The sequence below is a fragment of the Hemiscyllium ocellatum genome, chromosome 8 (assembly GCF_020745735.1).
Source record: "Hemiscyllium ocellatum isolate sHemOce1 chromosome 8, sHemOce1.pat.X.cur, whole genome shotgun sequence".
NCBI classification, from domain to species: domain Eukaryota; kingdom Metazoa; phylum Chordata; class Chondrichthyes; order Orectolobiformes; family Hemiscylliidae; genus Hemiscyllium; species Hemiscyllium ocellatum.
The window spans coordinates 115,930,858-115,955,125 of NC_083408.1; the positions used below are offsets into that span (position 1 = coordinate 115,930,858).

General features: G+C 50.1%; 1 protein-coding gene across 1 annotated transcript; it reads left to right on the top strand.

Annotated features, from left to right (window-relative positions):
- Positions 1-23,678, top strand: LOC132818012 (zinc finger protein 862-like). The gene is made up of 4 exons (XM_060828597.1): positions 1-43; positions 10,057-10,238; positions 11,915-12,786; positions 20,461-23,678. The coding sequence occupies exons 2-4, from the start codon at positions 10,066-10,068 to the stop codon at positions 22,974-22,976; spliced, it is 3,561 nt and encodes a 1,186-aa protein (XP_060684580.1). The 5' UTR covers positions 1-43; positions 10,057-10,065; the 3' UTR covers positions 22,977-23,678.
- Positions 23,679-24,268: the final 590 nt, after the last annotated feature.

Sequence of the window (24,268 nt, forward strand, 5' to 3'; positions counted from 1 at the left end):
TATCCGTGTCGTCACTGACCCACGTACCGCCGCCAGGTCACAGGTAAGAGAGAGACCCCCCACCCCCGGGGAGGGAGACAGAGAGACCCCCCACCCCCGGGGGAGAGAGACAGAGAGACCCCCCACCCCCGGGGAGGGAGAGACCCCCCACCCCCGGGGGAGAGAGGCAGAGAGACCCCCCACCCCCGGGGAGGGAGAGACAGAGAGACCCCCCACCCCCGGGGGAGAGAGGCAGAGAGACCCCCCACCCCCGGGGAGGGAGAGACAGAGAGACCCCCCACCCCCAGGGGAGAGAGACAGAGAGAGACCCCCCTCACACCTGGGGAGGGAGAGACAGAGAGACCGCCCACCCCTGGGGGAGAGAGAGAGATAGAGATGCCCCCACCCCCGGGGGACAGACAGTGAGACCCCCACCCCTGGATGGGGGGGAGAGTGAGAGATAGAGATGCCCCCACCCCCGGGGGACAGACAGTGAGACCCCCACCCCTGGATGGGGGGGAGAGAGAGAGAGACCCCCCACCCCCGGGGGAGAGACAGAGAGATCCCCCCACCCCCAGGGGAGAGAGACAGAGATATACCCTACAGTCCTGGAGGAGATAGGCTGACGTAACCCTCACTCCCTGGGAGAGAGCGAGGCAGAGACTCCCCATCCTCTGTAGGGGGTCGGAGGGAGATAGAGAAACCCCCAACCCCTGGGGGAAAGAGGCAGGAGGCAGAGACAGAGGGAGAGAGAGACCCACCCCCACACAGACCAGGGTCTGTGCCAGGCACCCTCCATGCCACCCCCAGGGAGAAAATGCAACCCCACTTCCCAGGCCCATGTGGCCTGATGGGGTTAGGGGGTGGAGAGACGGAGAGAGGTGGGCAAGGTCTGTGTCCTCCTCAGATGTGGCATGGGATGAAGTGGGGGAGGGGGGTCTGTGAGTCTCTGATTGAGGTGGGAATTGTGTGTGTATATCCCAGAGGTTTGGTGGGGGGGGGTCTTTTTCTGAAGATGAGGTTGGGTGGTCTCCACATCCCCAGGAGTAATTGAAGGGGCCTCGTTGTCTGGATAGCCATTGGGGCTGTGGAAGGAGTATTTGTGACTGTGTAGTGTGGGCAATGATATCTGTGAACCACTAGCTAGTGAGCACCATGTTGTTGATGTTACTGTAATTTTCTCACTTTCTGATCAAAGTGCACTGCCAGCAATGCAATGCGAGATACATTTCTTCCCACTCATCCGAATTAAGAGTGGAGAGATCGCAAAGGATACTGTGGGAGAACGAGATTCCAATGAGAATGAGGTAGGGAAGAGTGAGGCCGTGGAAGGATTTGAAAGGATGTTGAAGATAGTGCAGAATAGGCATGTCCCTTCGAAAACAAGGGATAGGAAAGGCAAGATTTGTGAATCATGAATAACAGCAGAAATCGTGCAACTAGCTAAGTGGAAAAGGGAAGTGTACATAAGGTCCAGGCTGCTAAGAACAGAATGGGCCTTGGAGGAATATCAGGAGAGTAGGACCAATATTAAACGAGGAATCAAGTAGGCTAAAAGGGGTCATCAAATAACTTTAGTGAGCAGAATTAAGCAAAATCTCAAGGCCTTTTATTCTTGTCTAAGATGCAAGAGGGTATCGCTGCACTTTGGCTGCTGCCTGAACTGCTGTGCTCTTCCTGTACCACTGATCCAGTAACTAGAGAAAGGGTTGATCCACTAAAGGTAAAGGAAGGAATTTTGTGTGCCGAACCTACGAAAATGAGTGAGATTCTCAATGATTACTTTGCATCAGTGTTTACTGAGAGAGGGACATGATGAGGTTTGTTTACTCTGGGTCATGTTGACATAAGGAGGGAAGATGTTTTGGGCTAAAGGGTATTAAGGTGAACATATCCCCAGGACCAGATGGGATCTATCCCAGGTTGCTGAGGGAAGCGAGAGAGGAAATAGCTGGGGCCCTGACAGAAATCTTTGTTGCATCTTTAAACACATGTGAGGTAACGAAGGACTGGAAAGTTGCTAATGTTGTCCCCCTGTACAAGATGGGTAGTAACAGGAGACAGAGAGTAGTAGTTGAAGGGAGTTTCTCGAAATGGAGAAAGGTGACCAGTGGTGTCCCACAGGGGTTAGAGTTGGGGTCACTGTTGTTTATGATATACGTAACTATGAGAAGATGTATTTTGGGAAGTCTAATTCTAGAGCAAACTGTACTGTAAACGGAAGAGCCTTGGGAAAAGTTGATGGGCAGAGAGATCTGGGAGTGCAGGTCCATTGTACCCTGAAGGTTGCTGCACAGGTGGATAGAGTGGTCACAAAGGCATATAGTATGCTTGCCTTCATTGGACGGGGTATTGAGTATAAGAGCTGGCAGGTCATGTTAAAATTGTACAAGACATTGGTTCGGCCGCTTTTAGAATACGGAGTACAGTTCTGGTCGTCACGTTACCAAAAGGATGTGGACGCTTTGGAGAGGGTGCAGAGAAGGTTTACGAGGATGTTGCCTGGTATGGAAGGTGCTAGCGATGGAGAGAGGTGGTGTAGGTTAGGATTGTTTTCATTAGACAAAAGGAGATTGAGGGGGGACCTGATTGAGGTCTACAAAATGATGAATGGTGTAGATAGGGTAGATAACGATAAGTTTTTTCCCAGGGCGAGGGATTCAATAACGAGAGGTCTCGCATTCAAGATGAGAGGTAGAAAGTTTAAGGGGGATACATGTAGAAAGTACTTCACACAGAGGGTGGTGGGTGTCTGGGATGCATTGCCAGCAGAGGTGGTAGAGGCAGGCACGGGAGATTCATTTAAGGTGCGTCTGGACAGATGCATGAGTAGGTGGGGAGCAGAGGGATACAGATGCTTAGGAATTGAGCAACAGGTTTAGACAGTGGATTTGGATCGGCTCAGGCTTGGAGGGCTGAAGGGCCTGTTCCTGGGCTGTAAATTTTTCTTTGTTTCTTTCTTTGATGTGAATATAGGAAGTATATTTAGTAAGTTTGGAGATGACACCAAAATTGGAGGTGTGGTGGACAGGGAGGAAGGTTACCACAGAGTACAATGGGATCTTCATCAGATGGGCCAATGGGCCGAGGAGTGGCAGAGGGAATTTAATTCTGATAAATGCGAGGTGCTGCATTTTTGGAAAATCAAATCAGAGCAGGACTTATACACTTAATGGGAAGTGTTGCTGAACATAGTGACCTTGGAGTACAGGTTCATAGCTCCTTGAAAGTGGAGTTGCAGGTAGTGAAGAAGGCATTTAGTATGCTTTCCTTTATAGGAATTTGGAGGTCATGTTGCAGCTGTACAGGATACTAGTTAGGCCACTTTTGGAATATTGCGTGCAATTCTATTGGAAGGATGTTGTGAAACTTGAAAGGGTTCAGAAAAGATTTACAAGGATGTTGCCAGGGTTGGAGAATTTGAAGGATAGGGCGAGGCTGAACAGGCTGGGGCTGTTTTCCCTGGAGTGTCAGAGGCTGAGGGGTGACCTTATACAGGTTTATAAAATCATGAGGGGCATGTTTAGGGTAAATCGACAAAGTCTTTTCCCTGGGTTGGGGGAGTCCAGAACGAGAGAGCAAAGGTTTAGGGTGAGAGGGGAAAAATTTAAATTCACCTAAGGGCCAATTTATTCACTTAGAGGGTGGTGTATCTATGGAATGAGCTGCCAGAGGAAGTGGTGAAAGATGGTACAATGACAGCATTTGAAAGGCATCTGGTTAGGTATATAATAGGAAGGGTTTAGAGGGATATGGGCAAAGTGCTGGCAAATGGGAGCGGGATTAGATTAGGATATCTGGTTGGCATGGATGAGTTTGACCGAAGGGTCTGTTTCTATGCTGTATATCTCTATGACTTGATGAAAATGGATAACAGTTTAAAAATTGAGGTGCTGTTTAATTGGGAGCCCAATATTGATCAGGGAGCACCAGGGCACTTAGTTATTAGTGGTTATGTGGCTAAAGGAGTCGAGGAATATCAAAAGGGAGAGAACAGTAGTGTGTTGCTGAGATAGAGGATCAGCCATGATCATTTAGGATGGGGGAGCAGATTCATTAGGGCAACTCCTGCCTTTTAGGAGAAAGTGATGATTGCAGATGAGGCTCGTTCCTGATGAGGGCTTGTGCCCAAAACATCGATTCTCCTTCTCCTCAGATGCTGCCTGATCTGCCATGTTTTTCCAACTCGGGCCTTCAGTGGTGTTTTATTCATTCAGGGGATGTGGGTGTCATTGAGGTTTTCAGTTCCTAGTTGCCCCTTGAGAAGGTGGGGGTGAGCTGCCTTCTTGACCCGCTGCAGTCCATGTGCTGTGGGTTGACCCACAATGTCCTTAGGGAGGGAATTCCAGGATTCTGACCCAGCGACAGTGAGGGAACGGCGATATATTTCCAAGTCAGGATGGTGAGTGGCTTGGAGGGGAACTTGCAGGGGGTGGTGTTCCCATGTATCTGCTGCCCTTGTCCTTCTCGATGGAAGCGGTTGTGGGTTTAGAAGGCGCTGTTTGAGGATCATCAGTGAGTTTCTGCAGTGCATCTTGCAGATGGTACACACTGCTGCTATTGAGTATCGGTGATCGAGGGAGTGGATGCTTGTGGATGTTGTGCCAATCAAGTGGGCTGCTTTGTTCTGGATGGTGTCAAGCATCTCGACAGGAAGTTACCGTGGACCTGAACCTGCACCGAACTAGTCGTACAAATACTGTGGCCACAGGAGCAGGTCAGAAGCTAGAAATACTGCAATGAGTAACTTACCCTCTGACTCCCCAAAACCTGTCCAGCATCTACAAGGCACAAGTCAGGAGTGGGATGAAATATATTTCCCACTTTCCTGGATGGTTGTCAGCTCCAACAACACTCGAGCTGAACCGCATCCAGGACAAAGCAGACCACTTGACTGGCACCACATCCACAAATTTTTGAGCTTCACCCCATGCAAGGATTGCTGCGGTATGTTTGATGAGAGTTTGGAGTTGGGCAGTGGAGAGCAGCTGGGGAAGTGCTGCAGTAATATAGAGCTAAAGAAGACAGGGATGAGGGTTTCAGCAGCAGCTGAGCTGAGACAGGGGCTGAGTCCTACCATGTCGCAGAAGTGAACACTGCTTGTGTCTGCGATGGAGAACAGTGTATGGGGTCGGAAGTCAGCTTGGAGTTCAGAGAGCCCTGAGGCGATGAAGGGTGAAGACTTAACCATTGTTGTGGCCTTAACGAGGAGCAGAGGCATTCAGCAGCTCCAGTTGCCCTGTGATTCAGTATGATTGTAATCTCAAACCTGCATTCTGCCTGACCCCAGTCAGCTGCCACCCCCTCCCTTAACTAGAGCAAACTTTACAGCAGTCAAGTTTTAGGTGGGTTTTAGTCTGGCCATCATTGAGGGGGGGGGGGGGGGGGGCGGGATTCTGGGTTGAATTTAACATTGTGTGGTATAATTACATGCACAGCTCCCTGAACCAATATGTACTGAGCTGCATGCACTCAGAATGTGGTTTCTTAGCCCCTTCGAAATGGGGCTTGTTGAATCTCACCACACAGCCAGAGGTAACCACAGCGGCAACTGATCGAAATTGATGCGTGAGTTGCTGGGGGTGTGGGTGCAGTTGCTTTTATTTGCAGGATTGCAACCCTTTGCTTGTTTTACCTCTGATTGTTTTAGACAATGGGACTAGTTTAATTGTGAAAACTGGGCAGCATGGACAAGTTGGGCAGAAGGGCCTGTTTCCGTGCTGTAAGCCTCTTTAGCTCTAAATGTGAGGTTACAGGGATGCTTGTAGGGGGAGGGGAAGGCCGAGTCTGGATGGAATGCTCTTCAGAGAGATGGTGCAGACTTGATGGGCCAAATGGTCTCTTTCCTTGCTGTAGGGATTCTATGAAAACTGCTGAATTGTTATTAAAAACCCACCTGGTTCACTGATATCCTTTACGAAGGGAATCTGCAGCCCTGAACTAGTCTGACCTACATGTGATTCCTGTGCAATGTGGAGAGGATAGGTGGAAAGGAAGATGGGCAGGTGGTACAATTCAAGAGGGCAGTGCCGTGTTGGATCTGGGATGAGGTGGGGGGAGCAGAGATGAGGAAACCAACTACCTTCCCCACCCCCACCCTCCTATTTATGTCTCAGCCCCCTTCCCAAACCCCCAGTGTTCCTGATGAAGGGCTTATGCCCAAAATGTCTACTGTCCTGCTGCTCAGACCTGGTGTGTTTTTCCAGCACCACTTTTTTTTTGACTCTGATTTCCAGCACCTGCAGTACTCAGTTTCTTGTGTAGTGAACTGTGTGGTGGCTCTATCAACCCTTGAGCACTGGCACCATCGGGTGGGGGCGGGTGGCAGACAGCAGAGTGCAATAAAAATCACAAACCAGGTAAGCAGTGATTTTACTGAATGATGGGGTGGGCCGCTGATTCCTATACCTGTATAACTAATTGTATACTCCTAACTTCCTTTCCTTAACTGTAAACAAAGACAGCATTGCATTTTTGTAGCACCTAGCACAATCTCCCAAACAGTTTGCAGAAGTCATTTTGAAGTGCAGTCATGTGAAAATGACTAGTTAACCGATTTTGATGAAGGTGCCCCAGCACATGGAGAGAATACCCTGCTCCTCTTCAAAGGAGTAACTCCTGGGGTAACCAGGAACAGCACATTTGTGAATGACACGAAGGCTGGAGGTGCAGTGGACGGTGAAGAAGGTTACTGCCGAGTACAACAGGATCTTGATCCGATGGGCCAAAGAGTGGCAGATAGAGTTTAATCTAGGTAAATGAGAGATGCTGCATTTTGGAAAGGCAAATCAGGGCAGGAGGTATACAGTTAATCTGAAGGTCCTGGGGAGTGTTGCCAAACGAAGAGACTTTGAACGCAGGGTCATGGTCCCTTTGAAAGTGGAGTCACAGGTAGATAGGATAGTGCAGAAGGCATTTGGTACACCTGCCTTTGTTGGTCAGTGCATTGAGTATAGGAGTTGGGAGGTCATGTTGCAACTGTACAGGAAATTGGTTAGGCCACTCTTGGAATATTGTGTGTAATCCTAGTCTCCCTGCTATAAGAAGGATGCTGTTAAACTTGAGAGGATTCAAAAAAGATTTATACGGATGTTGCCAGGGTTGGAGTGTAAAGTTAAAAATTCTCAGACCACTCGAAGGTTGCAAAATAGCACTCTTTTATTCTTATCGGGCCGGCTGGCAGATCAATTAGCAAAACTCAGGGTATCGGCTTATGCTCGAAACGTCGAATTCTCTATTCCTGAGATGCTGCCTAACCTGCTGTGCTTTGACCAGCAACACATTTGCAGCTGTGATCTCCAGCATCTGCAGACCTCATTTTTTACTCGAAGTCTCTCCCTATAACTCAAATCCTCCTGATAAAGTATTGGGGAAATAATAGCTAAATCCTCCATTTTGTAAGTCTCCTTTTTGTGATAATAACTTGCCTTTTAAAATGGCTAAGCACAGTGACCATGAGAATGGAACAAGGGTTGCATGAATCCTGGCATAAACCAGTCAGTGAAGGAACAGACAAGGACAGAGAAAAAATGCTTGGATTCTGGTGACTTTGATGACATTGGGGGGATTTACTTTGGGGGGCAGAAGGGTTTCATGCTTGACTCTGCTTTGTCTCTGGGAAAGCGACCAAGATGATCTAAACATCTCAATGCCTTTTTGTATTTGGCTTATCAAAGTGCCCAAATGATGGGAAAAGTTGGGTGAATCATTTGCCACCCGATTGACAGGGAGTTATCCCTCTGTAGCCCCTCTCTTTTAGCTGGCCTGAGGTGGCCAAACAACTAATACGCTGGACCTCCTGGGATCAAATTGAGCAATGGCAGTCAGCAGGTATGAAATGACCCTGGTCTGGGATTGGTAGCAATCTGGCTACAACAGATCCCATATCCCTCTTTCCTGGTAGTCCTTAATAATACTATTAATGACATTGTTTGTTTTAGTAAAAATGGGAGCATCTGTAGTGGCTTATATATGGGGACTAGTCGATGCTGTTTAACTATCCCATGGATTGAACCAAACCAAAATTTAACTAAATTTGGTTATTTTCTGTTTGATTGGTCCTCTGTTCTTAACAGAACATCACGGTCCCTTTAGAAGGGCCCTAATTCCAGGGCATGGAAAGATGTATATTCTGGCCTAACCGTCTATAACGGCACCTATTTTGTTTGTGGGTTCAAGGCCTATCCATAGCTCCCCTCAGACGAATGGGGATCATGTCATATCGATTATGCGGTTCCCCTTATTTGGGTTTTAGGCAGGTTGCCTTCACCTCCGAGGATGAAGAGATACCTCCCTGATCTTCTCATGTTTATTGGGATGTTCATTGGCTTTCATTGACAGGTAACCAAATTAGGTAGATTAAGAATAATACTGGAAATTGTCGCCGATAATACTGCAGATACCATGACAAATATCATGCTGATATGGTCACGGTCAGGACAGTGACCCTTCAGAATCATTTGGTCTTGGACTTTCTACTAGCTGAAGAGGGTGGCCCTTGTGCATTGTAGGAAAGGAATGCTGCACCTACATTCCTGACAGATCCTCCCCAGGCACATTAGCCAGGAGGTCCAGAAACTTAATGTTATGGATCATGATAAGATCAGTAGTTTTACTGGATGGTGACCATTTAAAGGTCTCTTTGGAAGTATTGATGGCATTTCTTTTCATTTTGGGACTATATTACTTACCGTAATTGTCTGCATTATTGCAGTCAAATGCTTATGGTCACTGATATCTGATTGCTTTTGTCGTAAACTTTAGGAATGGCCCAGTTGATCATAAAATGATCAAAAGGAGGGAATGATGAAGTATAACAGCTAAAATTCTCAATTTTGTAAGTCTCCTTTTTGCGATGATAACTTGCCTTTTAAAATGGCTAAGCACAGTGACCAGAGAATGGAACAAGGAATGTGTGAATCCAGGCATAATCAAGTATCTGTCGGTTTCCCAAACAGGCACTATAACGTAATATTGATTGTAACCTAGGTATTATCTCAGTGACGCAAATAACACCACATTAACAGGATTGTTTATTTTGTGTGAGAAACAACACTAATGTATTAATTACCTCAAGAGAACCTAATTAAGACTAGAAACATTATATGGTGGGAATCAGAGCAAAATGATATGATTATGCAAAATAAGGGTACAAATTATGCTGCCACTTTGTTAAGATTTAGAAATGTTTTGAGCTTATTCAGGGACATCTCTTTGATACCCTGATGAAGGGCTTATGCTCGAAACGTCGAATTCTCTATTCCTGAGATGCTGCCTAACCTGCTGTGCTTTGACCAGCAACACATTTGCAGTTATAGGGAGAGACTGAATAGACTGGGCTATTTTCTCTGGAACATAGGAGTGATGATCTTATAGAGCTTCATAAAATCGTGAGGGGCATGGACAGGGTGAATAGTCGAGGCCTTTTTCCCAGGTTAGGGAGACCCAAAACCAGAGGGCGTAGGTTTAAAGTGAGAGGGGAAGGATTTAAAAGGGGCCAAAGGGGAAATTGCTTCATGGTGTGTGTATGGAATGAGCTGCTAGAGGAAGTGGTGGAGGCTGGTACAATTACAGCATTTAAAATGCATCCGAATGGGTACATGAATAGGAAGGGTTGAGAGGCCAAGTGCTGGCAAATGGGACTAGATTAATTTAGGATATCTGGTCAGCATGGACGAGTTGGACCGAAGGGTCTGCTTCCATGCTGTACAATTCTGTGACTGTGGTGCTGTGGGCAGTGCCAGGATTTACTTGCCTGTTGCAGAGGGAAGTTGAGGGTTAACTGGGTACTACTGAGGAATGGAGGTCAGAGTTCGGCTGGTTGGATAAGGACAGGAGGTTCTGGAATCTGAAGGATTCTGGTGAAGCTGTTGTACTCTGTCGCAGTCGGGCTGCCTCCTTGATTGTACTGACTTCTTAAGATGATATTGTAGAAATCAGTTTTACAAATTGTATTGTTGTGGTGAGATTTAACCTTCTACCTCCCAGTCCTTGTCCCAGTACCAGTGTTGCTGTGTTCCAGGGTATGCTATAGCCTCTAGCTCTGGATTGTTAATCAGCCTTTGTTGTATCCTACAGAGCTGCATCATGGATGTAGCTAATCATGGACTGGTGCTGCTGCAACAGTTGAATATCCAGAGGGAGTTTGGTTTCCTGTGTGACTGCACCGTTGCAGTTGGGGACATTCACTTCAAAGCTCATCGATCAGTGCTGGCTGCATTTTCCAATTACTTCAAAATGATTTTTATTCATCAGTCAAGGTAAGAGACATCTCTCTCTTCCTCTGTCTGTCTGTCTCTGCCCCTCTCTCTCTGTCTCTGCCTCTCTGTCTCTCTCTCTGTCTCTGCCTCTCTGTCTCCCTCTCTCTGCCTCTCTCTCTCTCTCTCTCTCTCTGCCTCTCTCTCTCTCTGCCTCTCTCTCTCTGCCTCTGTCTCTCTCTCTGCCTCCCTCTCTCTCTCTCTCTCTCTCTGCCTCTCTCTCTCTCTCTCTCTCTGTCTCTGCCTCTCTCTCTCTCTCTCTCTCTGCCTCTCTCTGCCTCTCTCTCTCTCTCTCTCTGCCTCTCTCTCTCTCTCTCTCTCTCTGTCTCTGCCTCTCTGTCTCTCTCTCTCTCTGCCTCTCTCTCTCTCTCTCTCTCTGCCCCTCTCTCTCTGCCTCTCTCTCTCTCTCTCTCTCTCTGCCTGCCTCTCTTCCCCCCCCCCCTCTCTCTCTCTCTCTCTCTCTCTGACTGCCTCTCTCTCTCTCTCTGACTGCCTCTCTCTCTCTCTCTCTCTTTCTCTCTCTCTCTCTCTCTCTCTTTCTCTCTCTCTCTCTCTCTCTCTCTCTCTCTCTCTGCGCCTGCGTGTCCTCTCTGCCTGTCTCTCTCCCTCCCTTCATCTCCCTCGCCTTTGATCTCTTCCATCATTCTGTGATTGGTCAGTTTGGGGTTGGGGAGGCTACCCTTACATCCCCAGCTTCTAAATCCTGAGTGTATTTGTCTAATACCTGACTAAGTGCTGCCCTATCCTACTGCTGTATTTGACAGGACATTGACTGTTGCTTTGAACTGTTCCGCATGGTGGGCTTTCGATGCAGCCCCATGGTATAGGTTCAATGTCTGAGCGGGTGCAAGTCACCACCCGGGCGCCCTCTTGCTCCACATGGTCTGATACGCAGCAGTGGCCCTCGATTGGACCACCTCCAATTTTTATTAATTCACAGGATGAGGCTGGCCAGGCCAGTATTTATTGTCCATCCCTAATTGCCAAGAGGGCAGTTAAGAGTCAGTCATATTGTTGTGGGTGTGGAGTCACATGCAGGCAAGACTGTAGAAGATTGAGATTTTTCTTCCCCTAAAGGGCATCAGGGAGCCAGATGAGTTTTTCAGACAATCGACAATGGATTCATAGTCCTCATTAGATTCTTAATTCCAGATTTTTATTGAATTTGAATTCCACCATCTGGCGGAATTGAACCCGTGTCCCCAGAACATTAGCTGGGTCCCTGGGTTAACGATAAAGCAATCATACCACCAGACCATGCCCTCCCCTAGTTGTCGCTTTAATGAGGGATCAAACTATGTCCACTGAGACAAAGACGACTATCACTTTGCAAAGCCTGCATTTCCAAAGCAGTTTCATGATTCCATGCTATCCCAGTGTGCGTCACAGGAAGAAAGTGTAGTCAGCAGCTTAGTGCGCATCAACCTCCCATCCAGCGATATGACAGCGGCCTGATTATCCTGCTTGATGGTAAGATGTAGCTAGGACACCAGAGAGACCTCTGCTCTGCATTGAAATCACAGCAGTCTGTTCTCTTACACCCACTTGAGACGTTTGGTTTGACCTCTCTCTCTGTTTGGTGTCCCCGGTGTGATGGTGTGGATTGACGCTTTTGGAGTGAGTTTTGAAGAGCGTGCGCAGCGGGAGTTTAACTCTTTGGCTTCTGTTTTGCCCGACAGCGACTATATCAAGGTCCAGCCAGTGGACATACAGCCAGACATCTTCAGCTACCTGCTGCACCTGATGTACACGGGCAAAGGTCCGAAACAGCCCGTGGATCCAAACCGCCTGGAGGAGGGCATCCGCTTCCTGCATGCCTACAACCTGGTCCATGAGGCGGGCCACGCTGGGCAGGTCTTCGTCCAGCATCCTGACGTGCTGCCTCTGCAGTCGCCCAACCTGTACGGCATCCAGATCTCTGGCTCCCAGAAGCTGACCGTGAGGGACCTCCAGCCTTCCAGCAGTCGGAGTGGCGCGTCGAGCCAGGGCGCAGACCCACTCTGCCAAGTGTCAGTTGGTGTGCCGTCCAACATCCCCGAGCATCGGTATGCCCGCGCCCCGGTGATCACGGCTAGCAGCCAGGACTCTGCTGGACAGCTAGCGTCGGACGATCACAGCCAGAACCTGTCGGCGGGTTCCCGGGGCGGACCCTCGGCTGGGCTGCAGGTCCCCGGCCTCAACTTCAAACGGGGCAAACACCACAAACTCTACTCCTGCCACTACTGTGGAGAGCGGTTCAGCGTGCGGAGCAGTCTGCGCGACCACTTGTACTCCCACGCCAGTGGAGCGCTACCCCATGGGATCACCTCACAGAGCCGGACCTTCGCTGACCCTCCGGAACCTGGCGAGGAGGCAGAGAAACCCGAGGGGGTCCAGAGTTCGGGGACTGAGCCCCTCCTCACACCACTCGACCAACAGGACAGTACCAGCCTGGATGAGCAGCCTCCAGTTGCCTTGACGCTGACCATTGATGCCAGTGGGGATACGGTGGAGACCTCCAGCAGCTTCGGCATTGCCAAGCGAAGGAAGTTTGCCTGCAGCGTCTGTGGCCGTGAGTGTCTGAAAAGCCTGGGGCTTGAGCGATGGGGAGGGGCTGCGGCTGTAGGGGAGCTTAGAAGAGCCTGAGGGACAGTGAATGGTTTTAGTGTTTGGGGCTGGGGTAAGGGTCACTTGATAGTGAGGTGGGGGATGGGTGTGGGGGGGGAGCTGTCTGGGAACTGCACTGGTTGAAACTCCACGTCCGCCTGGACCTCAGCTAATCCTGAGCTTTGGGTCCCATATCCAAAGACAGCTGGTTGTTCTCCAGGTCGAACCTGCATTCCTTCGCTCTCTGACCTCTCCAAGTTCACATCCCTCCCGATCTCTGTGATCATCTCCAGCCTCTCAACTCTCCGAAATGTATGTGCAGTCTTCTAATGACAGCATCTCGTAATTCTATTTGCTGCACCCTTGGCAGCTATGCCTTTGGTTACTTGCGTCACAAATCCTAGAATTTTCTCTTAACACGGAAACAAAAACAGAAATAGCTGGAAAAGCTCAGCAGGTCTGGCAGCACCTGTAGAGAGAACGGAGTTCCAAGGAAGGGTCACAGGGCCTGAAACAATAACTCTGATTTCTCTTTGCAGGTGCTGTCAGTCCTACTGAGCTTTTCCAGCAACTTCTGTGTTTGTTTCTGATTTACAGCATCCACAGTTCTTTTGTTTTTTATCGAGAATTCTCTCTTCCTCTGCCCCTTGGAATGCTTCTTTAACACAGTCTTTAAAACTTACCTTTAACTATGTTTTTGGTTATCTGATGGTGGGTTTATTTAGATAAACTCTGCAATGTTTGACTCCGAACACATTGATTGTTCTTGCTGTTGGCAGCTTCTGTGTAATTCCTAACATTTCCCTATCGTTTAAGGCCTGCCTTAAGTCAGCGATAACCAATGGCCTGCTCTCCCACACAGGCAGCCTGGGCGTCTGGTTGTTTTCTGAGCCCGGTATCCCTCCACTTCAAGCTGAGGACTTAAGTTAGTACGAGCTGAAAAATGTGTTGCTGGAAAAGCACAGCAGGTCAGGCAGCATCCATGGAGCAGGAGAATCGATGTTTCGGGCATAAGCCCTTCTTTCATTCCTGAAGAAGGGCTTATGCCCAAAACGTCGATTCTCCTGCTCCATGGATGCTGCCTGACCTGCTGCGCTTTTCCAGCAACACATTTTTCAGCTTTGATCTCCAGCATCTGCAGTCCTCACTTTCTCCTGTTTAAGTTAGTACGGCCTGAGAGCTGGCTAATTCATAGAAGTTAAAAATCACATCACACTAGGTTATAGTCCAACAGGATTATTTGAAAGTGCAGGTGTTTGGAGCACTGCTCCTTGATCAGGTTGCTTGTGGAGCAGGATGGTAGGACACAGAGTTTATAGTAAAAGATCAAAGTGTCACACAACTGATGTGATGTATTGAACAAACCGAGATTGCTGTTTCGTCTTTAATCACTTAGAATGGGGATGTAGGTTTCAATCAATTATTTTGTAAATTCCAGAACATCTTTCAAATCACAGTCCCGAGATAACTTAAGGTTTTATGAGTATATACAAAAAGTGACATCTCAACTCAGGCATGAGTTAAAGATGTGAGGTTAGAGTCTGTCCGTATTCCAACTTTGAGTTTGTATTTGCAGATACATTCTATTTTGTTCAAAAGACACACAACCTGTAGGTGGTCAGTCTGTGTGACATTTTATAAATTCCTACTTTGAAAATAGAACCAGTCTGATTTAAGATTGGAATACAGACAGACTCTAACCTCACATCTTTAATGCATTGTCTGAACTAAAGTATTTTTTATTTATATACTGATAAAACCTTAAGTTATCTCAGGACTGTGAATTGAAAGATGTTCTGAAATTTGCATAAGAATTGATTGAAATCTGCATCCCCATTCTCAGTGATTAAAGACATAACAGCAATCTAGATTCATTCTATACATCACATCAGTTGTATGACACTTTAATCTTTTACTAAAATTCTGTGTCCTCTGATCCTGCCCCACTAGCTACCTGACAAAGGAGCAGCACTCTGAAAGCTTGTACTTCCAAATAACCCTGTTGGACTATAACCTGGTGTGTGATCTTTAATTGTGCCCACCTCGATCCAACACAGGCACCTCCACATCATAATTAATAGAAGACATAGTTGGGATAAAGAGGACATTTTCAGGACAGCATCCATAAGAATCAGTGTTGGGCCACAGTTGTTTCTAAAATGTCTTATTGGCTTGGATGATAAAATATGCTATCACCAGATTTGCAGATGACACAACAGCAGGTGGGAAGGTGAAGATGACTCACAGTTAGAGGGAGAAAGGCAGGTTAAGTAAGCAGGTGGATGGAATTCAGTGTGGGATATGTGATGTTTTGTACTTTGTCAGGAAGAATAGAGGAGCAGAATATAATTGAACTGGGGGGTGATTTGCAGAAAGCTACAGCAGAAATTTATTAGGGAGTTCTTGCACATGAATCTCAGACGGTTAATGTCCAAGCTCAGCAGGTTCCGGGTAAGAGAAATGGAATGTTGGCTTTTCATTAAGAGGGAGTGAAGTATAAAAACAGAGAGGTCTTGTTAAAGGTAAAAACAATGACTGCAGACGCTGGAAACCAGATTCTGGATCAGTGGTGCTGGAAGAGCACAGCAGTTCAGACAGCATCCAACGAGCAGCGAAATCGACGTTTCGGGCAAAAGCCCTTCATCAGGAATAAAGGCAGAGAGACTGAAGCATGGAGAGATGAGCTAGAGGAGGGTGGGGGTGGGGAGAGAGTAGCGGCTATACAAGGCGTCAGACTTCAACAGGAATATTGTGGACAGTTTCGGACCCATTATTTGTGAAAGATACATTGGCATTGGAGGTAGACCAGAGAAGGGTCACTCAGCTGTTCCCAGGGATGGAGGGACTCATGTGGAGGGATTGAGTGGGTTGGCCTGTACTCATTGGAGTTTAGAAAAAGAGAGGTCATTTTATTGAAATATACAAAATTCTTAACAACAAAACCAGAAATTGCTGGAAAGTGTAGCAGCATCTGTGGAGAGAAATTTCTTAGAGTCCCTACAGTGTGGAAACAGGTCATTAGGGCCCTAGTCCACACCAACCCTCTGAAGAGCATCCACCCATTCCCATTCCCCTACCTATCAATGCATTTCCTATGGCTAAAGCACCTAACCTACACATCCTTGAACACTATGGGGTAGTTTAGCATGGCCAATCCACCTGACCTGCACATCTTTAGACTGTGGGAGGAAACTGGAGCACCTGGAGGAAACCCACGCAGATATGGGAGAATGTGCAGAGTTAACATTTCGGGTGTAATGACTGTTTACAAGGGGCTTGACAAGGTAGACGCAGAAAGGTTTTTCTGCTTGTGGGAGATTCTAGGACCAGAAGACATCATCTCACAGGAAGAACGAGTTGAGGAATTTCTTCTCTGAGGGGATTGAATCTGTGGAATTATTAGCTGCTGAGGAGTGCCAAGGCTGGGTCATTAACTATGTTCAAGGTTGTGATAGACAGATTCTTCAGCGAACCGAGGGAGGGAAAGGCAGTAAAGTGAAGTTAAAGGTTATCAGATCAGTCATGATTGGTGGAGCAGGCTTGATGGGCTGAATGGCCTACTGCTGCTCCTGTGCCTTTAGCAGCTGGTGAAATTTAAATGCACTGAATAATCTAGAATTGAATGCTTGTCCCAGCGGTGGTAAGAGTGACGAGTCTGCTTGATTATCGTAACTTGGTCACTCAGTTGTATCAAAGCGCTATAAAATCTAAACAAAGAAATGAAACTGGACTGGCCATTGGCATTAAGCGTGGGCACACCAACAGTAACCTCAGCCCTGTCACTCTGTAAAACCCTCCTGACCATTATCTAGGGGCTAAGGTCAAAACTGGGAGAGCTGTATCTCGGACTAGTCGAGCAATAGTGTGAAATGGTCCAACACACGGAGCCAAACCTTACAGACAACGTTACTGTCAGAGTCTTCAGCATTGACTTGCCATAAAAATACCAATGGTACAAGGCTAGCTGCGTGAAATGCAGCGTTACAGGGTTAGGATAGGGGGTTTGGGTCTGGGTAGGATGGTCTTCGGAGCGTCAGTGCGGTCTGTATGGGCTGAATGGCCTCTTTGCACACTGTAAGGATTTTATACTTCTAAAAGGAGGTCAAAGACGAGGAGTCCTATGGTAAGTAACTCCCCTCCTGACTCCCCAAAGCCTGTCCACCATCTACAAGGCACAAGTCAGGAGTGTGATGGAATCCTCCCCACTTGCCCTGGATGGGGGCAGCTCCAACAACACTCAAGAAGTTTTTCACCATCCAGGACAAAACAGCCACTTGATTGGCACCGCATTCACAAATATTCACTCCCTCCCCCACCGACGCTCAGTAACAGCAGTGTGTACCATCTACAAGATGCACTGCAGAAACTCACCAAAGATCCTCAGACAACACCTTCCAAACCCATGACTGCTTCCATCTAGAAGGACAAGGGCAGCAGATACATGGGAACACCACCCCCTGCAAGTTCCCCTCCAAGCGCCTCACCATCCTGACTTGGAAGTATTTCGCCGTTCCTTCAGTATTGCTGAGTCAAAATCCTAGAATTCCCTCCCAAAGAACTTGTGGATGTTCCTACCTACAGCAACAGTTCACAAAGTTAGCTCAACCTAGAGAAATTGAGGCTTTGGTTAAGAAAAAGAAGGAAGCATATGTCAGTTTTGGACAGCAGAGATCGGGTGAATCCTTAGGTATAAAGGCAGTAGTAGGACTATACTTAAGAGGGAAATCAGGGGGGCAAAAAGGGGACATGAGATAGCTTTGGCAAATAGCATTAAGGAGAATCCAAAGGGATTTTATAAATATATTAAAGACAAAAGGGTAACTAGGGAGAGAATAGGGCCCCACAAAGATCCGCAAGGCAGCCTATGTATGGGACAACAGGAGACGAGGGAGATACTAAACAAGTATTTTGCATCAGTGTTTACTGTGGACAAGGGCATGGAAGATAAAGAATGTGGGGAAATAGATGGTGACATCATAAAAAATGTACATATTACAGAGGAGGAAGTGCTGGATTTCTTAAAACGTGTGAAAGTGGATAAATCCCCAGGAACTGATCAAGTGGACCCTCGAACTCTGGGAAGCTAGGGAAGTGATTGTTGGGCCCCTTGCTGAGATATTTGTCCACAGTCACAGCTGAGGTGCCGGCAGACTGGAGGTTGGCCAATGTGGTGCCACTATATAAGAAAGGTGGTAAGGACCAGCCAGAGAAGTATAGACCAGTGAGCCTAACATCGGTGGGGGGGTGCAAGTTGTTGGAGGGAATCCTGAGGGACAGGATTTACATGTACTCCACCAACTTCAACTAGACCCCACCACCAAGAACCTCTTCCCCTCCCCATCCCTCTCTGCCTTCCACAAGGACTGTTCCCTTTGCCAAACCTTGGTTTGTTCCACCCTCCCCACTAACCAACCCCCACCGAACCCCCGGGTACCTTCCCCTGCAACCAGAAAAGGTGCAAAACCTGTCAGCACACCAAACGCCCTCACCTCTATCCAGGGCCCCAAACAGCCCTTCCAGGTCAGACAGAGGTTCACCTGATCCGCCACAAGTTCACCTGCACCTCCACACACATCATCTATTGCATCCGCTGCACCCGATGTGGCCTCCTCTATATTGGGGAGACGGGCCGCTTACTTGCGGAACGCTTCAGAGAACACCTCTGGGACACCCGGACCAACCAACCCAACCACCCCGTGGCTCAACACTTTAACTCTCCCTCCCGCTCCACCGAGGACATGCAGGTCCTTGGACTCCTCCACCGGCAAAACATAACAACACGACGGCTGGAGGAGGAGCGCCTCATCTTCCGCCTGGGAACCCTCCAACCACAAGGGATGAACTCAGATTTCTCTAGTTTCCTCATTTCCCCTCCCCCCACCTTGTCTCAGTCCCAACCCTCGAACTCAGCACCGCCCTCCTAACCTGCAATCTTCTTCCTGACCTCTCCGCCCCCACCCCACTCCGGCCTATCACCCTCACCTTGACCTCCTTCCACCTATCCCACCTCCATCGCCCCTCCCCCAAGTCCCTCCTCCCTACCTTTTATCTTAGCCTGCTTGGCACCCTCTCCTCATTCCTGATGAAGGGCTTATGCCCGAAACGTCGAATTTCCTGTTCCTGAGATGCTGCCTGGCCTGCTGTGCTTTAACCAGCAACACATTTTCAACTGTCTCCTCCAACCGAGTTTACTGCATCAGTTGCTCCCGCTGTGGTCTTCTCTACATCGAGGAGACTGAATGTAAACTTAAGGGATGGTTTGCGGAGCATCTCAGCCGGGCCCACAGAGGCTGATCGGACCTCCCAGTCACTGCCCATTTCAATTCCCCCTCCCACTCCCTTTCTGACGTGACCATCCTTGACCTCGTCGGTTGCCACAATGAACCACAGTGTAAATTGGAGGAACAACACCTCATCTTCCGCCTGGGCAGCCTGCAGCCTTGAGACTCAACATTGAATTCTCTAATTCCAAATAACCTCCCTTTTCATCTCCCAACTCCCTTCCCAACCCCTCCCCCTCCCTTCCACTCCTCCCTGCCACCAACCAGATTCATTCCTCCCATTGACCAACCAGGTCGTACCCTCTACCTGTCTTCACCTATCCCCACTTAACCACCCGCCCCCACCACCCCCTTTATCTGCAGCTCCCCCCACACCTACCCCCAGTCCTGAAGAAGGGTTACACCCAAAAGCCTGACTTCACCGCTTCCTGTTGCTGCCTGGCGTGCTGTGCCCTTCCAGCCTCCTGCCTGTCTACTGTGGATTCCAGCATCTGCAGGGGTTTATTTTGTCTCTAATAGGATTGTTCATGGCCTGTTTGGTAATCAGCTTGCTGACCGTTTTTCCAACTTTGGGTGGCTGTGTGTGTGGAGTTTGGATGTTCTCCCCTTGTCTGAGCAGGTTTCCTCCGGATAGTCTGGTTCTGTCCCACAGTCCAAAGACCAGCAGCTTAGGGTGGATTGGTTAAGCTAAATTGCCCATAGTGTATGCAGGCTAGGTGGTTTAGCTATGGGAAGTGAAGTGCAGGGTTACAGGGATAGGGTAGGGGAGGTGGGTAGAATGCTCTTCGTAGAGTCAGTATGGACTCGATAGGCTGAATGGCCTCTACCTGCACTGTAGGGATTCTATAAAATACGAACAGGTGAGGCCCTTCAGCCCCTTGAGTGCACTCAGCCATTCAATGAGATAATTACCGCGATTCTATTTCAACACCGTTTACGTGCACTGTCCCTTTATTGCGTTTTGTTTTTAACAAGGAGAAACATATCCATTTCTGTCTTGAACTTGTTCAGTGACTGAGCTTCCATAACCTCCTGGGGTAGAGAATTTCTGAAGTTCACCACTCTCTGAGTGAAGAGGTTTCTCATTGTTTTACTCCAAAATGGTCTGACCCTTAATTCTGAAACTTTGTCCCTTGATTTTCCACCCATCTTGGGAGTAGCATCCTCCCTCTGTATACCCTGTCGAGCCCTGTAACCCTGGGATAAGGCAGTTCTTCCGTTATTCCTTGATGAGGTAAGATGTGACAGGGAATACAATCCAAACATCGTTGGTGGAAGAGCAGGCAACCCCTTCCTGCTGTTCCTGGATATTTTCCGGTGATACTCACGGTGTTGCCTTTGTGTGTCTTGTCCTGTAGATTCTCCTGACGCTGACTGCATCAGCCCGTCACCATCGTCATTGTTTCAGCCAGCAGGAGGGGAGGACTTGCCTTCTGGCAAACACCAGCAGGAGGCGAGCGAGAGCCAGGACGGGCAGGTCGCGGAGCTGGAGGCTGCATTCCGTGAGGTCTTTGCGCAGTACGACTCAGCACAGGTTCACGCCCACTACAAATGCCAGCGACTGGCCTGTGAGCGGGTGCAGCCTGACTACAGGAGGGGAGACAAGTTTGTTCACAAGTGGCTGTCGGACAGGGACCTGACCTATTGCGAGCGGACGGGTATTTACTGGCTGCTGTATGAAGAGGGCCAGGGCATGTACTGTTACCTGTGCCGCAGGCACGACACCCAGAACAAGCAGAACAAGACCAAGGTGTTCAACGGCACGCCTGCCGTCCGCTACAAGAAGTCAGCGCTGCAGGTCCATGCCGAATCTCAGCAGCACGCGGCTGCAGTGCACGCAGAGCTGACTGGCCGGATGTCCGAGAGGGAGATGGCGGAGAAGGAGAAAGAGGAGGGCGCAGCTCTCCACGCTCTCTTCCTGGCCGCCTACTGGTTAGCCCGCGAGGAGCTGCCCACTGCCAAGCTGCTGTCAGTGCTGAGGCTGTTAGCCGAGGCCGGCCTGAAAGGGGCCACCCACTTCCGCCGACCGGACACCCTGCGCGAGGTGTTTGTCTCGCTGGGGCAGGTGATCCGTAACCGCCTGGTGGCTCGGGTCAGGCAGGCCGGCTGCTACGGCCTGCTGTGTGACCGAGTGACGGGCTGCCCGGGTGCCGAGGCTGAGGACTCGGCCGCCCTGATGGCCTTTGTCCAGTACGTCGACCCCAAGATGGCCGAGGTGTCGACCAGCTTCCTCTTCGTGCAGGCCGCCCGCTTCAGCCCGGAGACTGACCCGTCCGAGGAGCTGGCCGGACTCATCAGCCGCACCATGGCCCGGCTCGAGCTGCCCGTCCAGCGTATGGCCTCACTGGTGACTGACGGCGGCGAGGTCATGACCTCAGAGCGTGTTGGGGTGGCCGCCAGGCTGCAGGAACTCAACCCGTCCCTCATCGCCTTCCACTGCCTGTGTCACCGCCTGATGCTGGCGGGAGCCTCGTCTTGCCCGGACTGTCGCTACCTCCTCAGGGTGGAATCCTACCTGGAGCAGCTGTGGGAGCTGCTGGAGAAGTGCCCAGTCCTGGCTGAGGCCTACCTCAGTGTCAGGCTGGAGAAGGCCCTGCCCAGCGGGCGCCTGAAGGCGGCCCTGCTGCGTAGGCTGAAGAGGGCGTGCCGGAGGAGGCGGCTCTCCTTGCAGGCCTCAGTGGAAGGGGCTTACAACGACTACGCGGCCTTGCTGCAGGCCCTGAGCCAGCTGGAGCAGGCCGATGCAACAGCCTGTGGCCTAGTGACCCAGCTGAGGAGCGTGCGCTTTGCTGGGGCCCTCTACATCCTGCAGGAAGTCTCTCCCATCCTGGCTGGCCTCAGCAAAGTCTTCCGCAAGGGCACGGTGAATTACTTCACCCTGGAGCCTTCCATCAAGTACACCGTCTACAAGCTGAACGAGGCGGCAGGTTCCAGGGAGGCCCTGAGCCGGCTCCAGGCCGACCTCCTGCCTTCTGGGCGACTGGCCTCAGCTGGTCTGCCACCACCCAGCCTAGAGCAAGAGGCTGAGCTGTGCTCCCTGCTTGACGCCTATGTGACGGCCATCAAGGCAGACCTGCAGCGCAGGTTCGGAGCGTCCTTGCCGCTGGTCTCCGCTTTCTCAATCTTCAACCCGCTGCTGGTGCCGTCGCCGGAGTCGGCGGACTTTGCCGAGTACGGTCAGCCCGAGATGCGGGCACTGGCCGCCCACTTTTACCGGGAAGCGGAGGGTGGAGAGACTAAGCTAACCCGGCTCCTCGGGGAGTGGGCCAAGCTCAAGTTCGACCTGCACACCTGGAAGAACAATGTGCCGGACTCGGTGCTGACCGATACCCGGGTGACTGTGACCGAGTGGTGCCTCCGCCGGCTCTTCACCCTCAAGAGTGAGCTGCACCGATCGTGTGCTGCCCTCCTGCCCCTGGCAGAGGTCTCCCTCTCCATGCCCATCACCAACGGCTGGTCCGAGCGCGGCCTAGGGGCACTCCGGAGGATCACAGCCCGTCTCAGAGGCAGCCGCTTCTTCCTCACCGAGCCCAGCACTCAGCTCCTCAACAGCCTCATGCACATCAGTGTCAACGGGCCCGAGTTTGGCACCGCTGACTGCTCTCAGGTTGTCCAGGAGGCGGCACTCCTGTTCCTGCAGCAGAGGCGTCGCCGGTTTGCTGGGGGAGTGGGGTCCTCGGTGCAGGAGAAGCCCCCTCTGCCCTCCGGCAAGTGGGAGGAAGCAGCCGAGTCGTGTTCCTCAGAGACGCCGGACGTGTGCCTCCCGAGTGAGCAGGACCTGGAGCAGCTACAACAGGAGCTGGACGAGGCTGTGAGTGTTCTGCAGCTTCCCCTGGACGGGGACAGTGACTCGGACGACAGCCTCTGCGATTGAGAGTCTGGAGCCTCGGAACCCCGGGTGTATATAAACCTTCAGGGCAGAGGGAGTTCCTGCTGAGGCCTTCCCCAGTCCCTTCCCTGTCTCGGAATGTGTTCAGCAGCTCACTGTAGTTTGACAAAGAACTTTTCAGACACACCCTACTCCTGGCTGCCAGCAAAGTACCTGAAGTCACTACAGATCTCAAACAAAAACAGAAAATGCTGGAGAAACTCAGCAGCTGGCGGCATCAGTGGACAGAGGGGGAACAGAGTTAACACTTCGGGTCCCACACAACTGATGTTCAGACTCCTCCTCCTTCAGTTCGAGTGATACCAGACTCTGAACGTTACCAAATGATCTGTGTCACAGGGAGACACTGCCCAGATCTCACTCGGTGTGGTTGGATAGACACTCTCTCCTGTTGGCCACACATCCGTATCCAGGGAACTTTACTCACGGTGCTCCCTGTAACCTGTACCCAGCTGGCTGCCCGTGGATATGGACACCCAGAAGTGATTGAGGGATGGAAGGTGTGTGGAGGAGGCGATGACAGCTGGACAGAGCTTTGAACCAGCACACAGCAGCTCTGAGCCCACACGCACTGTGTTGGTCAAACTGAAAGCTGAATTCAGCAGTGCTTCTGGGAACTGTAGTAGAAATAAGACATTGAATTCATCAATTTGTAACTTTCTTTTAGTATGTTTTTTTTAAACGGTAGATGGATTTTAAAAGTGAAAATAAATTAAACATAATTTTCATTCTTTTTGATTTTATTTATTGCAGTAAGCAAGTTTCTCAATAACAAATTCATTACAAATCTAAGGCTTTCAGACAAAACCATTCATTGAGTTATACAGCTGTATTTGTCTCAAATCTCCTGAAGGGGCTGACTCTCACTGGGGTATGGGGTCTCCCTCCCTCTCCTGAAGGGGCTGACTCTCACTGGGGTACGGGGTCTCCCTCCCTCTCCTGAAGGGGCTGACTCTCACTGGGGTATGGGGTCTCCCTCCCTCTCCTGAAGGGGCTGACCCTCACTGGGGTACGGGGTCTCCCTCCCTCTCCTGAAGGGGCTGACCCTCACTGGGGTACGGGGTCTCCCTCCCTCTCCTGAAGGGGCTGACTCTCACTGGGGTACAGGGTCTCCCTCCCTCTCCTGAAGGGGCTGACTCTCACTGGGGTACGGGATCCCCCTCCCTCTCCTGAAGGGGCTGACCCTCACTGGGGTATGGGATCCCCCTCCCTCTCCTGAAGGGGCTGACCCTCACTGGGGTACGGGGTCTCCCTCCCTCTCCTGAAGGGGCTGACCC